This window comes from Chlamydotis macqueenii, chromosome 3 (assembly GCF_036417535.1).
Source record: "Chlamydotis macqueenii isolate bChlMac1 chromosome 3, bChlMac1.mat, whole genome shotgun sequence".
Classification (NCBI taxonomy): domain Eukaryota; kingdom Metazoa; phylum Chordata; class Aves; order Otidiformes; family Otididae; genus Chlamydotis; species Chlamydotis macqueenii.
In genome coordinates this window covers 51,210,484-51,229,306 of record NC_141558.1, presented here as the reverse complement: position 1 = coordinate 51,229,306, position 18,823 = coordinate 51,210,484, and the positions used below count along the sequence as shown (strand labels likewise).

Below are 18,823 nucleotides of genomic sequence, written 5' to 3'. Positions count from 1 at the left end.
GACAGAGAGATGTTTCCATTGCTTGCAGGACAGAATTAGCTGCAACCACCATTGCCATGTTTTATTTCCTCCTACAAACCTTCACCCTGAAACTCGCAGCTTTGGGTCACACAGTTTTTTCTCCTCCGCCAGTGTAACACTTTGTCACAGAAGCTTGAGCAGCCTTGTCCACTCAGCTATGCTATTTCTGAAACAGGCAGAGTTTCCTGGTGGTTAACTTCTTTATAGTCCCTCTACGACATCTATACAGCATTTATGGGCCCAAAGCTGTGCCTACAGGTGTGTAGAAGTTAACAGACAGCCAAAGCACTTTATCTTACCCTTAATTCTCTATTGACTGCTTCCTTGGTTCATAATATCTTTAGTCAGATAGGAAAGGGAGGAAAGAGGGAGAAAGAAGGAATCCACTCCCAGAATGAAGCTAAATAATCCAATTTCTGTCAAGATTTAAGAATGAAGCCTGACAGGCCTGCAAACTGGACAGCTGAGGGACAGAGTGCTGACCCCTTGGCTGGAACAGTGCACGTTAGTATAATTATACCCTGACTTTCTCCCAAGACCTAGCAAGGGTTACTGCGCTGTCTTTTTCAGATTGTAGTAATAAAATTAAGTCAGCTGTGGGCAATATATTCAGCTCACTTTCATACACACACTGCAAGCCTTGTTACCAGGGCCTCACAAAGCATCTCTTGAAAAAGGAATACAAGATGCTCTTTGTAAATAAAAGTTCATGAGTCTGAGCAATGAAGTCATTTTCCAAAGTCACAGTGAACTATATTCTTTTTCACAAGCCAAGAAGCTGAGAGGTGGGCTTGAGGGAAAGGATCTGAACGAAGTATGTTAGAGAAACCACTTAGCCCTATTAGCCCATGGCACAGCTAGGCTGCCTCCCTCCTCCTCCTCCCACCCATAGCCTCCCCTCCCCCATGCCAAAAGAAAAGCTTGGTCTAGCAGGTTTTTTTATAAATTTGACACCTTTCTGCCTTCCACTGCATAAACTGGAGATGTTAAAAAATAAACAGTCACAAGAGTCAATGCTTCATGTGGAGCGGCTGGATGGAGCTGGGAGGGGTGGTGTGGAGGGGGAGGAAAGGGTGACCTCACTTTCTGAACGGCAAAGTTGGGAGTGGGAGGGTCTTGACACGAAAGGTAAAAAAGGGAATGATGTGAACATGTGAAGGAAGCCAGAGCACCGAGCAGAGCGTCAGTCTGTATCCTGACTGGGGAGATAAGGTGGCTGGGGAGCCAGCAGTGCTTTCCTGGAATACAATCTCCGTTTGACACTCTCTGCTTAAGCACTGCCCATCTGTATGTTATTGAGCTGGAGCCTCTGGGGAAAAAGAGGAGCCACAGGCACAGAGAGTGAACGAGAGAGGCAGCAAAAGCGCTTTTCTTCCCTTCTTTTTCTTTTTTTTCTTTTTTTTTTTTTCTATTTTAAATCAGGATCTGGTTAGACTGCCTTGAAGTGCCACATCTGGAAACTGAATGCCGAAAGAAAGTTAAAATAACTGAGGCACCACTAAGCCAAGGGGGGCTGATCACAGAAGAGGGTAAACAATTACTGAGACGCTAGAAGACCACTGCTGGATGTAAGGGGAGGAAATGGCTTTGATCTCCGCCTGGCCCCTCGTTTCTCCTATATTATTCTTTTTGAGATGCTTCTCCTCCAGCACAGCCTTGAGTGAGGGAGGCGTTTTTCAGTTTGACATTGAAGGTAGCTCAGCGGTCAGCGCGCAAGAAGCCACTGTTATCAGAGGGCAGCAGCAGGCAGTAGCTACTGGAAGTTGGGTGCCTTTTGCTGAGGTACAGTAACTCCCTTCTCTCTCTAGTGTCTGCACTTTTCTGCTTTCACCTCTCTGTGCTGAAGCTCCCATCTGGTTAACGTTAGCTTACTCATTCGATCCTTAAAGTGATACCGGAGGATTTTTTACGGGGGGGTCTGAGACGTTGCATTTCGGGACTGGAGAGATACAGTTCAGACTTCAAAATGTACACATGCCGTGCCTGCTGCGAGCAGACAGCTGCCGTACTTTGCAGTGAAGCTGGCTTAGCACGTCTCTGACTTTCCTGCCAACATAACTAAACAGGCCTGTCCAAACAGAGCTATTTTAAAAGGGTTAATTGTCACAACATTTTTCTGCTTGCCTTGTTGTAGTTCCTGCAATTGTAATTCACTTAAACTTCCAGAAAGAGCGTGTCTTTTGGTGGCAAACACTGTACTGTAGAAGTTTGTGCTTTTGTCTCTGAACACCGCGTTCCTTTTTGTGATGAGAGTGGGGATAATAAATCAAACGCGTCTATGAGACTGCCTGTAGCGAAAACACCTGCAGAGATTTTAAGGCTTCCAAAAAGTATGAGGTTGGGATTAGTGACAAATTAAATTCAAGAGATCTGAGAAGCAATTTGATGGTGGAAAGTTTTCCTGCAACCTCTGTATTTTGGGATTGGTTGATACTCCTCCTTCTAGCAAGGCTGTGTCAGGAATTGACTACTCAAAAAATACAGCTTGAGAAAACAATAAATTACTCCAGCATACACTGGGAGAGAGGGACAGTAATGTCTCAGGCGTGGGAGACACAAAGTAGGAGGCAAATTTAGTTACATAAGGTCATGGGAAGGGAAAGAGTAGTTCTTCTAGCGTAACATCCAAAAATGAGGTGAGATTAGAACAGCCGGGTCACTATGACAATATCAAGATCACAATCTCTGATACTACAAGGCTAATTTTCCCCCTACACTCCAATTGCCAGAACTAACAGCCATGGAAATAAGTGCACAAGGCCTTCAGACAGCCGGGGTTTCCATGGGGCTGGGCAGAGCTCATCCCCATGCTGCAGTGGCTCCCAGGGGCTGGGCGCGAAACATGACCTCTGTGAGAAAATTGGAGGCTAAACCCTGCTCTGCTCGGCATAGGGGCTCTGGGGAGCTGTCCCAGGCTTGGACAGGCTCCATGACGTAGGATGTACATCTCTTCTCCCCTGGCCTGAGATCAGCCTCAGGAAGCTGCATTGCCACCTGTTGCTTACAACATGGAAAGCCCCTCAATGAAATGCTTGATTTGAGCCAGATGGGTTTTGTAGCTGGTTTTCACAGGATAATAGGCATAAGTGATTATTAGCCTTTCTCTATATGATTGTGTAATATGGTTTTCCCAAAGACACAGTTCACATTGCTTCACTTTAATATATTATACTTCACCTTGGGAAAGTGCTGTGAGATATACTGGACACAGCAAAGGAATGACGCTTGAGTCTCCTTTACCCATTTCAATACTTCCTAAAGTTTCATTTGTACAGTTCAATCTAATAGACTCACTAACTGGTGTTTGCTTCAGCAGTTTACTTCAGCCCCTGCAATGGCAGCATTTAGATTCTGCATCCCATGTTACAAATGAATTATCCTGCCTGCTATCATCACCCCAAGGCTCTTGGCTGCAGGATCTTCTAGTTTCACGACGAAGGAGCCAGGACTTCTGGCCGCGTTGGTAGCTGCAGATTGACATTACTATTGCATTTCAGGGCTCACCTCCACAGCAATTTCCAAGGAGACCCAGTAGGATGCTCTTTTGGGATAGGGCTGATGGCTCTGTAACAGTAAGAAACTGCTTACTCATTGATCCACGTACGAAAGAGGTAACGGGAGCTGTGGAACCAGCTTTAAGCCTGGAGGTTGATGTAAGGGCCAGAGAGTGATGATCTGGTAGTCTCTCAGCTGAGGAAGGAACACTTCCTTTGGTCCTCAGAGAGCCTTCCCCTCCCACAGCACACCTCCCCACCTCAGCCCCAGGAACAGGGTTTATCCCAGCAGGTTTGAATTAGCCTCTTTCGAAGCCCGAGTTCTTAACCCACAGCTCACAGTAAACCACAGAGTAAACTCCCATACACAGCGCGGTTTGATTCAGCTCCTTCGTCTAAATATTGACTCAGGCCTTCAGCTCTCCTAAGCAGATAGAGGCTGTTAGTCATGTTGAAAAGTGCCAAATCATACAAAAAGGGCAGATTTACAAGGCAGAGTTACAGGGCCATGGATGGAGCTTTGTGGTGGAATGTGGTGCCAGTCAACCACAATGTGAAACACGCTGCTGTAAAGCTGGAGCACAGATCAGGGCAGACAGAAATCACGATGCTTCAGCATATGGGGCAGGTGCTGGTCAACATTTGCCCCACACGTGATTCTACTCTACACAACACCTCCAGAAATTTGCAAGGTCTGAAACAGTGCTGGTGGGAGTTTCCAAGCTATAACCAGTGGGATGCTCTTAAATCTTGGTAAGAGTTTGATATTATGAACTATAGAAGGAGACTCCAATTAATGTAAATATATACTCAGTTTTCCACTCCTCTTTCTTTCCTATGTTTGGCAACCCTAAACTCAGAGAAACTGGGAGAAGTGGTTTAAAAATTCAGAGTTAATGTTAATGTGGACCTTTTCTGTGCCCTGGATTTGAATGAAATTTTTCTCTCTTCATGGCAGAGAGAAAAGGACTAACTGCATTTGCAATGCTATACTAATATGCTCTACCCATTCACAGAGCAGACCATGGGTTTGAATTGGATCTCAGCAACATCTAGTATCTTGGTGCACTGGTTGTTAATTAACATGTGATCCAGTACACTTTGATTAGGCACATAAACAAAGCCTAATTTTTTTTCAGTTTTTCAAAGGAAGAAAGTTCCTTACAGAGTCTGAGGTGAAAATAAACAACGGCACAAGACATCAAATACTAGAGAGTATGGCAAATTATGCCCTGTGATTCATGTTGTGCAGTCACTCACTTTATTGCAAAATTAATGTAAGGTGACATCCAGAAAAAGACTTATTTCATTCTGATGTAAATTACTACATGAGGTCAAGAAAATAGCAAAGAGAGCCAGAACATGAGATGAGTGTGGGAAGGATTAGTGGAAGAAAGGGAAGACAGACAGTCTGTGGAGACACTTGCCAAGTAAGAAAAGATAATTTCGAATGTCATCTATGGAAAAAAGAAGTGAAGCAAATAGTGGGAAAGGAAGGAAACTAAAGCAGGAAGAAGACGATGGAGAGAAAAAATTAGAGCAAGAATGAGATAATCAAGAGCCTTAAGGGTAAAGAAAAAAAAAAGTAGTTGGGACAGGGCAGGAAGCCAATTCCCAGAGTGACGGAAGGCACGATATTGTTGGATGGATGGATGGATGGATGGAAGAGGAAAACTGTTTCTACCATCAGTGTTTTTGGCTCAGGAAAAAGGCAGAGAGGCAAATGAAGTCCTTTAAAGGAAACAATTACCATAGTCAAAGCAAAATTAGCCACTTACTATAAGAGAAAGTAAGAGGCAGAAGTCATCTGTTGGAGCTTGCATATTAAAATGACATATTTGACAATCATTTTTTCCCACCTGACTTCTACCAGAAGCTGCTAATCTACATGTTCAAAAGCAAGAGACAGTATTTGAGGTGCTTTCTTTCTAGTTCTCTAAAGTGATAAGCAATAATTAACATGGGACCTGTGACAAACTCACCTCTCTAAAATGGCTCACATTAAATATACAAAATGAGAGCAATCCTAAGTCCCATCCACTTGTTAAGACAGACTCAGGCTATCCCTAAATTGCCTTCACCTCTTCCCTCATAAAGGTTGGAGCACAGATTCTTGCAGACTGTTCAGAGAAACCACAATTTGATCCTTACTTGTGTCATTAATCTGCTCAAAACAAACTAGCACCAAAAGAAGCAGAAGACCTAATCCTGAGGTGTGAGCCAAAAAGGGTTTCAGCTTGACAGAAACCTTTATATTCTTTTAAGCTAATGGGAATGGCATCTACCTTTAAAAAAACAGATCTTTAAATGAATTCATTTCAGACCCTTGAGGTTATGTTAGGTTAACTCCCATAATGGGCAATTTGGATTTCTAGCTGCTGTTTTTTTTTCTGGCACAACAAGGTTATGTTCTGTGAAACATCTATTAGTGGGAAGGAAGTTTTACTGCAGATGTTTGTGATTCCAGCTTAAGTTTCTCATCAAAGCTTTAATGAAAATCAGCTGCTTGGAGCAGAGCCACCAGACCCCAAACCTTTTGACTCATAGGAAGCTGAAGGAAATGGAAGCACAGGACAGAGCAGATGGATAATGGAGAACGTTCTCCATTTCAAGAAGGTGCATAAAGCACCCACCAGAACAACGCAATTTAAACTCCACTGCAGTGAGTTCCCACAAAGTTTTGGGCAAGTACCAGCAAAGTGCTCTGAAGCTTATTCAGGGCTGTGAAAACCAATAAAAGACATTTCATGCCCACTCTTATTCATGACATGGGAAGTAAGGAAAGAATTAAAAGTCCCGTTTTTCCACAGGGCATGAGAAGCAATAAAAGAATTGGTTTCTGAAGGAGAACTTGTCCTGATTTAAACTGATAACAATTAGAGCTCCTAGCATTCAAAAGCTGAGTAAAATAGGTCTAGTTTCTGAGTAATATATAACCAGCCACTGATAATTTACAATTTGCTCCTGGACTTAGATTTCAAACACCAAAATATAGACACCCTTGGTTTTTATATTTTAATTGGTCCTCTCTAGTGTTTGGAACTGATCCCAGTTCATTTTCAGACACCACCATGAGCTGAGGATGTTTGGGTTTTGCATCCTAATACAAGATTCAACAGTTGCTGAATAGTACTGTATACAAAGCTGTTAGAGCTCCACAGTTTTTGAAATCTAATTCTTTGTCATTAAATGACCTCAAAGAGATTTTCCTAACTATCAGTCAGGATACATGCAGTGTGCATTTAGCAATGCAAACAGAGATTGACTGAAATGCAGTAAATAAGATCTGGCTTTGTCGTGCTTGTCTAGCTGTATTGTGCAATTCTTTAGACAGTTATTTTCTTAAAATAAATACTAGAACTCCTTTTATTCTTTCAAGACAAACCAGCAAGAAATAGTGCTAAAACCCTAGTATCCAAGAGTTACTAAGATACCTAACATAAGACAAAAAATAATAGAAAATTGTGAAAAATATTTTAGAAATTACTATTCCACATTTACAAGACTGTAAGAAGAACTAAAATGTTATTTTTTAAGTCGTGACTTAGGGAAGCCAGGGAGCACGGGAAGAAGGGGCACACTTGAATGTTAATTTGAAACATAATTTAATAATTACTGAATAAAAAGACTCTACTTGCATTAACAACTTCCAATACGATCTGTAAAAACAGCCATTTTAGCTAACCCTATAAGGCTCTGAATCATTGTTTGACTCTGTCTTCCCAACAAAAATGAATAAAGATGAAGTCACTCAGCCTTTCACCATGAGTGTCAGGTGGAAGAAAAAGAACATGGAACCAGTACCTAAACCAGATCATTTCTAGGCTGTGTGGTATTCTATTACCAGCCTACGATGCATCCTGTTACTGTTGTATGAAAGGCCTTCTGAGCAGCAAGTGATGAGTAGACTTCTTTTCTGCCAAGGTTAATGCAAGGCCAATATGTCCTTGGGTTTTGCACTGTGGTTTTCCATCTCTGAGCCTGGATGATAGCCCATTAAAAGCCACAGAGAACCTGTATTCATGACTCCTGTATGCTGTGCTCCTCACTCCTGGCTCCAGGGACCACACCTCAAAGCACTCTGTGGAAGAAAGATTTGTCCAGAGAAAATGTGCTCCAGTATCCAAAAAAAGAAAAAAAAAATTAAAAAAAAAAGAGCTGGCAGGGCAAAACATGGCACAGCCCTCCCTACCTCAGCTGTTAAAATCCTATATACCAAGGTGCCCCAGAAAAGCTAACATAGCCTGACCCATTGAGGGTTGGCAAGGTCTCCAGAGCCAGTATCTGGCACAGATTCATTCACAGGGAGGTGGGCAGGTGTTGAAGGTCTAGACATGGAGTAAGGTCAGAGGGGATTTGCGTGCTGTACTCAGCTTTTTGCACGTTTGTGGTTTTCTGTGGCTCCCTACTTCCCGTCAATGGTGAGGATTGTCTGCAGAGGCTCTACAGAGTCCATAAGGCACTAGCTAATTAATTTTAAGTCAGTTGGAAACAGGGGTTTGATTAAGGGATTTTTGTGAGGGACGAGGAAAGAGATTGTTTTTTTTTTTTCTCTTGATGCATTTATTCTTCCTCTACTTTGAGCCAACAAGAAAATAATTTCTTCAATATCAGATCATGCCTGTGATGAAACAAGCCGTGGACCAGGAGGCAGTGAGAGATCAGGGCAGGTTATTCCTTCTCCATAGCCCTGGCTTTTCCTCTCTCCTTTCAGAGTACATCCTCTGCCCACCTCCATGCTGGATGTGAGGCTTGTAGTACAATTTTAATTATGGCAAGCTGTCTCGTTTCCTTCCCTCACATTTGCAAGGACTGGCACCATCAAGAGGATAACCCTATTTCTGAGAACAGCCCAAAAATACGGCACTTTCCCACCAGCCATCCCAGGCAGCTGCCTGTTTTGTCCATAGTTGGGCCACCCTTGGGAGGGAGAGATGGGTGAAAGCTCTTTCTCTTATCTTACAATTTTATCACATTGTGGCTTGTGTCTCGTGCTAACAGGCTTTTAAATTGGTGCCGTGGCTATCGGTCAAACAGATCACCGTATGTGTCTCCTGCAATTCTAACATTTCAAAGAGCTGCAAAATCAAACCAGGAAATACTAAAAATCTGAGGTGGGGAAAACTGCTGCAAAAGGGAAATCAAAGGAAGCTTCATATTTACCCTCTCCGTATCAACAGTCTCCCACAAGCACAGTCACACCTGCTTTAAAGGCCACTTTTCCTTTTTATTCCTTGAAAATTTTTGTCTCTGTCTGGAAATCTCTCAGGGAGTGCTGTAGTTTGTCAACTGATTATGTCTCACTTATCTGGGGGACACAAGAGAAGAAAGTATGACTCAGAACCCACATCTCATGTGAGTGTTTTGTGGGGAATGGGTGGAGGGTGGTTAATGAGGAAACAACACAGAATTATTTATCCCCTTTCCTGTAAATTGTTCTCCTTGAATAAACTTGGCATTTTGTTTGAAAGATGAAAATCAAATAGCTACCTTTCCAGCTGCAGATTTTCTATTTCCAACAGTAAGCATCTGTAAGAGTAAGTTTTTTGCTTACTGGCTCTCATAATAAGCACATTAGAGCAGAGGCTGGTATTAATCTCCAATCCTTAGCCAGCTTGCAGACAGCTAAAACATTTTAGCACTCCCTCTTTTTGAAGAAGAATGCCTTTTAAGCAGAGGCTTTGTCTTTCCCACTGTATATGGAAAAAATGACTGCACTTCTATGGAGAATGCCTAGCTGAGAAATGTTTATGTTGGATCCAACCCCATCTCTGTTGCTGAATGGCATTTTGTTCTCCACTTGGACTGGGGAAGAGGTAATAGTCTGGAAACATTTCAACACAGGAAATTTTTAAAAATTAAATACAATTACTTAGTCAAGGTAACAGATAAGGTTGTTGCTCTGCATCAAGCCATTAGGCTTTCAGCTATTACTTCTTTTTGCGGGAGTCACCATTACTCTGTCACTATTACAAGGGAGGCATGCACAAGTCCAGTCAAGGAACAAGAATATACAGTGACAGTGGGCTGAGGAAGGGGGTTCCTTGTCATTTTTGCCTGTTGCCTCTGCTCTGCTTTGCTTATTGGTTTGGGCATTACCCATGTGCAATTAGCCATACTCACCTTCTGACTTCTAGCTCTACTATGCAACAGAGAGAAACAGAGGAAGCTTTTGTTCTGCATCTGCCCTGTCAGCAGGATTTTATCTAGGATTGGAGCAACTAGTTTCAGTCTTGCTATTTTTAGTTTTAGTAGTCTCTGAGCTCTGTCTAAAACCTCATGAAGACAGTTTCCATCAGCATCATAATCAGTTCTTTATTATCATCAAAAATAAATTTCTGGTTTGGAAGCTGATGATTTTGTAGCTCCTCAGATGATAAATAAATATTCCTAATTGTCAAGGATAAGACAGCAAGTGAAGTTTTCAAACTAGGCTGTTACTAAGTTAGGGCCTTCTCCTGTCTCCCTTAAGGCAATCACATTTTTTTCAGTAAATTCAGAGGAGAGCTCAATGCCTTTGTCTATGTAAATGATGGTGTCTTATAGTGTTGTCGCTTAACAAGCAACAGTTGGAAAACCAGACTAAATTCAGTCATCAGATATATTCTCTAGCAGCTGCAGATTGGCCAGACACAGTGCACACGGTTCCAGACCAGCCATAGCCCTGTGCTCTCAGGTGGGAGCATAACTGGGGGTGCAGACAAAAAGGGACAGTATTGAGATCCACGCACAGGGGATGACAGAAACGACTCTAGTAACAGAAAAAAAAAAGGCTTCATTTGTTTCATCAGTCATTGAACAGTTCATTTACTGAAAAATATTACAGATTCAAAACCAGTGTCACTGCTTTAATTTTTTTTTTGTGTGATTAAATATTCAAATGACTGAGCTTCAGAAAAGCGCACCACTGCAGCTTTAACGAGCATTTCATATCACTTACCTAGAAAACCCCATTGTTACATTAATTTGCCCAGATCTATGGCAAATGCATCCAGTAAGGTTCTAATTGTCACTGAACCTATCTCATCTTAGAATTTAGTTTAAAAAATAAGAATATGCAACAATATTTGGGGTTTTCACTGAGTGATTATTTCAGCAAGAAAGAATTTCCTTTTACATTTGTAGGCTAAATAACAAAACAGAAAGCTTGTTATTGTGTAATTCACATAATTGCTTCAGTTTGTAATCTCATTAAATGCAATTAGAACTGAGATACCTGTCGAGATAAGTGGATAAAAAAAGATTACCAGTATTGTGCCCAAAACTCTTCACTAACTTCTAGTTAATTCATAATTTACAACATCAGTAGAGCATGTAGGTAATAAATATTTCACAGTTAACAATATCAGAAATTTAAGGGAACAATACAGGAATTCAATGTACTACACCAGGGTGCTTATTATAAAACTATCATGATTATTGATTTAGAGACTAAGCTAAAAAAATGTGTTCCTTCCAGAAATGTTTGCAATTTTTAAAATAAATTTGAAGTTGCAAATGGCTAATTTGCATAAGGTTTCTGCCCTTGAAATAGTAAACACTATTGAGTGGCTTTTTGCATGCGGACTGTTCTCTAACAGCTGTAGTGTCCTATTAAATGGGGTAATTAACTGTCTAGCTATGATGTCACACACTGAATTCATTTCTCCAGTAATAATAGTTAGAATGTGACCTTTCTAGTTCAGAAGAATTTGATATTGTAGACCAGAGGTAATGAAGGTTACAGAAATTATAAATAGAGTTTGGAGGCCTAAGGGGAAGCTGGTGAGCAAGCTTGGTTGTTTTTAATTCTCTAGGTTTGTGAGGCTTCAAAGCTCAGACAGATTTAGCAAAAATCAACAGAGAAGAATTTAAATTGCAGAGGAGATGTCTGCTTTTGTCTGTATGTTGTAGAGTACCTCATGGTTTAGAGCAGGATTTCTGTCCATCTCTCTTTATGATGGCTTTAGTGGTAGCTCATGTCTGGCCAATAGGTCAGTCACTAACTTCTGAGAGACTCATTCTCCAGAGAAAGACAAAGACCCCTCTGAAACGTCACTTAATAGGGATTTATAGGTACAAGTGCAAAGACAATCTTTAATTTGCTGTTACTCAAGGTCTGGGAATTTGAAATCTATTTATTTCTTCAAATAATAACTTACTTAAATTAGGATGAAGTATGACAGCTGTTAGAAAGGATATCACCAGGGTATTTTATTTTTTAAATTAGTTATAGTTTAACTCAGAAGAACAGCAACCTTCTCCATAGCCAAGACCTGGTCTGGGAAGATGCATATATCCATGCCTCTTAGCATGTAGCTAAAAGAAATGAACAGAGCAGGTTAAAAGGGGAAGTTATCAGCAGAACTAATGTTATTTGTACCTTCAGTAAGAGCTTCAGCTCTTCATTTGTTTTTTCAAGAAGAGGAAAATGCTTTAATCATTGTATCTAAGAAAACCAAATGCTCTGAAAGACATTTTAACAAAACCAGCTTCTATATCAAAGTTGTTTCCATATTCATATTTCCTTCTTCTTATGAATTGAAGAAAACAGATTTTTCTTAAATATTTTAAGAACTCTCCTACAAAGTTAGTTTCAACTTTTCATGGGAAATTTTAACACTGAACTGTAATTCTTTCTCTTTCTCCTTACCCTCTTTGACTAATTCTTTTCATATATCTGGTATGCTTTGGCAGTAGATTCTCACAGGTCACTCATAAAAGTTGCTCTCAAATACCAGAGTGTGGTCTATCCCTTAGAAAGGGTGGAGGAAAAAAACAAAAAAAAACCATGACACAATGCCAAGTAGTGCTGTGTAAATATGCAAATAGCTTTAAAATATGACTGTTTAGCTAGAAGCCAAAAAATATTTTCAGCACTGGATTTAAAAGACTGGAAGTCTAGGTCTAGAAACAGCTTTATATTCACTGCAGGCATCTGAAATAAGCAAGTCATGACTACCAGAAATGTCTGCCCACAGGGGAATACTCATTATTCCTGGTGGTTTTGACTAGTTCTTTTAAAAGACATGAAGTTGTTTACTTGTGTCACTGCTGTGGATTACATTGGGTACATCTGTGACACTATAATCTCAGATTACATTGGATACACTGCTGTGGACTTCACTGGGAACATCTGGACACAGTCTCAGGCAACCAGCTCTAGGTGGCCCTGCTTGAGCAGGGGGCTGGACCAGGTGACCTTCAGAGGTCCCTTCCAACCCCAACCATTCTGTGATTCTGTATGACTATGGTCATTATTTCATTTTACAGATAGAGAAACTGAGTGAAAGAGTAATGTTCATGGCCACATAAGAGAAGAGCAGAAGAACGTGTGTTCTTGATTCCAGATACTCTTGTGAACATAAGGACAGAGGAGCTCATGCACAGAAACAAAGTGCTGAGTTTCTCATTTGTTCAGTGAGAAGGAATATTTTTCTGTATGTTAGTTTCAAACAACATAATGAAGTTATTGGTGTGAAGATATTAGCAGATTAGAGGTGAAGGGTATGTCATGAAGTGACTGAGTGACTGGAACCAGGTGCAGGGAAAGGCAAAGTGGAGAAGAGGAGCAAAAGGACAAATGGAAAGCAGGACAGGGAGGACATGAGCATGAGTGGAGAACAAGGCAACAGCAGAAGGGCTGTGGCAGCCAGTGGGGGCAGGTGGAGATCCACAGCTCATCAGCATAACGTTCAGATACTCCAATAATAGAAACAGTCCAAGAGAAGTACAGAGGCCTCCCCCAAGAAGGGCCAATGAACGACCATCTCATCTGGTTGGCATTTACTGTAAGACTGTAAAATGACATTCAAACCTTGTTGCCAACAAGAGAGATATAAAATATAGACAAGATTAAAAGGTAACCTATAAATAAAAACTAGAGGGAATCTGTGCTATAAATATAAACTGAGGAGCCATGGATTTAATCAATGCCTCACTATATATAAACAGACCTATTGGAGCATGCAGTCTGCAGCAAACCCCTCATTGCTACAAGTACTCACTACACTTTTGCAGAAATTGTAACTACACAAATGTCCATCCATATGATTGTTCTTTCTCCTTTGTCAAATTTGAATTAATCTAAATTTTGGGAACATGAGAGCTAAAAGAAATTGATAGACAAATTATTTGTAACTATATAGTTATGATTGTAAAAAAAAGTGGCAGGGATATGAATGACAGTTAGGACAATTCCAGAGCTGTCATCAAATACTTGTATATAAAGAGCCCAAGGACACCTGCTAGAAATATTTTCTCTCTCCTGCCTCAAAAATTCAGAACAAAACAAAGCAGAGAGAATTTAATTAGGTAAATTTTACCCCAAGTCATACACTTCACATAGGATCCATCAGATCATCAGATCCTTTGTCCACATGGCCTACGGTAGTTAGATCGAATGTAGTTGTAGAAATGGATCCTTTTGGCAGGTTGGAGGAGCAACAAAAATCAGCCATCTGTTATCTCAACCATTTCAGCTGTTCAGAGACACATACTACTCTCTCAAGCTTCTCCCATAGTAGGTACTATGGGAAAAAGTGCAGAGCTTTGCTCTGCATTTCTGGATTACACATTGCTGGCAATCTTGCGAACAGTCTAGTATTCACGTGTGGAACAGATGAAGATAAAATCTGAAGAAGAGGAGCAATGCCAAGTAATATTTAAAGCAGAAAATAATATTATAAGCACTGTTTTCCTGCAGTTATATCACTGATGGCCCTATACTTTTGGAGAATGGGAATCAGGCGCTTGTTTATACAGAGACGTTTGGCAGCATCTGATGCTGGGTTCAGTGATTTGTTGTCTCCTAGTTAAGAAGTTTGGCAAGAAAGTCTTTTATGGTTAGCTAGGCCAAATAGGAAAGGCAGATTACCTGCTGATACACACTGCTCAGATATCTTACACGAGCTACTGTACCTGTAAAATATATACCATCTGCTGGGGATAGACAAAACCAGCATAGTTCTAACCTTTATTAGTTAAATTCATCCCAAGACTTACTGCACAGTGCTTCTTAGCTGTAGTCAGTATTTAGTACAAAAGTGTTTCCAGCAAGAGCTGGTGAGCTCGTGTCAGTGAGTTCCTCATCCACAAAAGTGAGTAAGTCTAGGTGTGAAGTACACTGGAGCCTCACACACTGCCTGGATGAGTGGAATGTTGGCTGGATGAGAGGTGACATGGGGATAAAAGCTTTTGGCAGTTCATCCCCTGCCAGAAATAGGGCTCCATCTCCCTAACTTACAAGCATGTCCACATAGTCTATTCAAACAAGAGCATTAATTAATAAACACCTTATCAGTCTCATAAATTCTGTCTCTGATGAGCCCAGTGCAGCTGCCTATGCATTTGGTAAAGGCGGAAATGCATGCAGGTTTCCCTCTCCGCTGACCCTGCACAGCAAGCACAGTTCATAGGTTTTGTAGTGAACATGCGAGTCCATTCAGTCCTCTGGGACCAAGGAAGCAACCAGCATGGCTGAGTCAGCCACTAGGGTCCCACAGAGCAGACACAGCTACGTCCTTTCTCCCTGCTTAACCTTCTCCATCCCCATGTACACACACACCTTTGAGACCCCCTGCCACCACAAGATATTCCTAACTACTACACACGCTGAATGCTTAAGCCAAAATGTAACCTCCAGCAATCAAGCACCTTTTCCGTGGTCAGTGAAGTGCATGGTGTCTGTGTAAGAGAGCAAAAAGCCCAGGGCTCTGAGTGTGCTGCTCACCAGTAGCATGTGCCAGCACTGAGCTGCAGTTGCACACAGTGCATACTGTACATCTGCTGGATTTTATGTTTTGGCAACAAATAGAGAGAGGTTTCTCCTGCAGGTCACCAAGGGCAGGAAGGTCAGGACGGTGGGGTGCAGAGTTATCACAGCTCTTTTTGTTTGTATGAAGTTTCCCAGTAGACTGAAGAAGAACTAAATCTTTGTATCTATGCTTATGAAACACATCTTTGACCTGAGGAATTTGAAACGTCTGTTACTTTGCTCCCAAGGAGCAAGAAATGGTCAAATGTCCATCAGTCTACAACCGGCAGTCTGGATTTTAAAAGTCCTTATTTAAATGAGCTGGAAGTCAATTATGTCCTGACCTGAAAAGCAGATGTAGAAGTCATGTCGGTGTCCTCAGTAATTTCTTGCTGAATGAAATACCATAAGTAGATAGACTCATGTATCTGTCCGAGGTACAGAAGATTGCTTTCTAGTTGATGTTTTCCGAGCATGATAAATCTACAATCTGTGCCTAGCCAAAGCGGTTTTAAGCTAGGATGTCCATGGGGTCAAACACTTCGTTTATTTATACCCCAGTTTGGCAAAGCAAAAAGTGTGCCTTTTGGAGGAAACCAGAAGGTGTCCTTAGAGTGAGGTCATGCTCCTTTCTGTGCTAGAGCTGCCTAGTTATTCAGGGAGTTTTACTCAAGTCATCAGCTCTGCAGATTGTCGAAGTCACTCCCGGCATCAGAGCTTTTCTTCCCAGCTGTATCGACAGGGCTTAATTGGAACCTGGGCCACGAATGAATATGACAGCACTAATATGATGGCAAGATCAGTTGTGCTTTCTGTAAAATGGGATAATCTTGTATCTCACAGGCATGTGTTACAACTAAAGTCATTGTTTGCAGTGAGCACTGAGTATTTTGGATAACAATGCAAGTTTCAATAATAATTTCTTACAGATTTCTTTTCTAAATATGTTCTGTGCTGTCCAAAGCCATCAAGTTGAAGTAGGACTGAGCTACTAGCACCAATAAAATTGATTTCCAGATAGTCAATGTCCAAAGGTACTTTAAAATTTTTCCTAAGAATTATAGCTTTAGTAAAGGTGCTAGCATATATGTATGCTTTCTGCCTCCCAAAGAAGAAAAACCTATCTCAAAGACAGGCTGAGAAGATTATGTTTACAGATTTTTGAATGCACAAGCACTCAGTGGGGAAGGTGGCACCAGTGCAGTGTGATACAATACAGCTCTCTTTGAGTTCTCTCTCAGCTGTAAATCTCAGAGGAGAGCCTATCTGGAGAAAGGGAAACATCCCATGATCATGCTCTGAACTGGTCAGAATCAACCTAAATTAAATGTAGAAAGGGAATCACTTGGGCCTGTCAAACACCAAGGTTTCCTTTAGATGCACCCACTTTCTCTACCTGAACACGCTGACTGGTGTGACTATCAGGAGCCTTTGCACTTCTCCAAAGGAACAGGATATCCAGTGTTTTGGACAGATCTATGGCATAGCAGCTGTAAGCTGGACACTTCTACACAGCACAGCACACCTGACATGTGCAATAGATTTCACCTCCCCAGACTTCGTATGCCTTACAGGCACCTGGACATAAGCTAGCCCTCCAAGCTCCCCCTTGCAGTCAGTAGAGAGCAACAGCCACAGCTGACCTACTGTAGACACATTTTAGTACAGAAGGAATTAAACCATACAAAGGGTGTCTAGCTGGCTTCTTCCTGTGTGGATGGCCCCATGTTGATGACTCCTAGTTTGCTGTGGTTTGGGCGTCCTATACATGTGGTCTTGCTGTCCAGCTGGGGAGGCTTCTGGCCAGGATGCCCCCACACTTGCATGGCCACAGCTGTGTTAGCACCTGGGGCACAGAGGTCCTCTGGGTTTCAGCCTGGGACTGTCTTCATGGCTAACATAGATATCCTAGCTTGGACCTGCTGAATGCTGAAAATTTTGTGTGCTTTCTGTGAGCAATTGTCTGGGAATTGAGTATTTCTGAACATGAAGACCTTATTGTAGGTGATAAAGATCAGGAACCTCTTCAGAAAAGAGTCGTACCTATTCTGAGAAAACCAGAGACATTGGGAGAGCATCAAATGTACAGCAGAGGACTGCTTTCTCAGACTTGTTTGTCTAATGTTCTTATTTCTAATAAATAATTACATAAATGAAAGTACTGCGAGATATTCAAGCAGGAAAACATCTTTATTTTTAGGAAGGGCAGTAGGCTATTTATCTCAAGTCAGCCTAAGCAAACAATCTTCAAAAAGGCCTCAGAACTGTGGTTGCCAATTCCAAATACTACTCTTAAAAAAAATAAACAAAAGCAAGCATGTTTGGGTTGAGTTTGGAAATGTCCCCAAGGAGCAGAGGGCTGTTGTTTCTATGGCAATGCCATGCACTTCCAGCAGACTCTCTTTAGACACACAGATTTTAAAATGAGTGGAGGATGTTTAGCTTATTCACTCATCCCTCTATAGCAAAAGATGGAAAGTTCCACAGATGCAGCACTATGTCAAGTCCTAAACTTCTCTTTGGCAAAACCATACCTTCCAGAAAAAACATTGGAACAGGATGTGAAGCTGTCAAGAAGGGGCATTGCTCCAATCAATTTGTTTGAGTGTTTTCACCAAAGCATTAACAACTTGGGCTTTATTTACTCATGTGTCCTACTTTGACAAGTATCTATGGCTGATATGACGCCTGTTATATCAGAGGACTAATATCTTTCTGTTTTCTTTTCCCTGAGCTCTAAGGCAAAGCTTGATAATGTTCAAATAGAGTTTGTCTTCTTTTCTTCTTTTCTTGCACTCCATAAGAGACAGTGGGGACTTCAGAGGGTCCCACAGTTCCAAAACTGTTGATCAGTTTATGTCAAGTGATAAATATTATTATGCAAATAATTCACAATATGTGTCACAGTTCTCCATACATATTTCGATTGAGAGATAGTCTGTCACACCAGACTTCACAGTTCTCAGACTAAGACTCTATTAAGTGTATGGCTTCTGACAATATTTTACCACCTTCACAGAACAAGTCAGACAGCAGAAAAATGAAAACTCACATGCACAAAAATCTTTTCAAAATGAAACTGTATATCCAATGAACTTGCTACACCATCAAGAGAAAGCAGGTGAACAAGCTGTGGTATGTCAGCTTAGCCACAGGTAACTATCTGTGTATGTTCTGGATCATCACCAGATGACAGGTAATGAGAATTTAATTATCTTCCACTGAAAACTAAAAGACCAAGATCAGGAACAGTTACTATGACTTGGGTAGCATACCGTAAATTATGATACAGTCATTTATCTAGCCTCTTGGCCCATGAAGAAGCAATGCATGGGGGCTGCCAGAAAAAAAAAAAAAAAAGTAAGCTTTTGCCTCTTGGCATCAAAAATCACCCTTCTACACAAAATATAGGTGTTTGTGACACAGGATAGAAGTTCTTTCATTTTTTGCAGGGTCATTTTGGATATTAGGTTAATTAAGTTAATTTTCATTTCATCACAAGCCTGTGACTTTATAGGATTCAGCTGTGCCCAGGCTGCACTCACTTTTACTATCCTGAAGAGAGCTTTGAAGT

The 18,823-nt window shown here is 41.2% G+C and overlaps 1 protein-coding gene across 1 annotated transcript in view; it reads left to right on the top strand.

Moving 5' to 3' along the window:
* Positions 1–1,278: 1,278 nt before the first annotated feature.
* Positions 1,279–18,823, top strand: part of LAMA4 (laminin subunit alpha 4) — a 104,603-nt gene continuing 87,058 nt past the window's right edge. Inside the window, exon 1 of the mRNA XM_086744055.1 lies at positions 1,279–1,803. Within this exon, the coding sequence (XP_086600181.1) occupies positions 1,603–1,803 (201 nt within the window). The 5' untranslated portion in view covers positions 1,279–1,602. The remainder of the gene's footprint in view (positions 1,804–18,823) is intronic.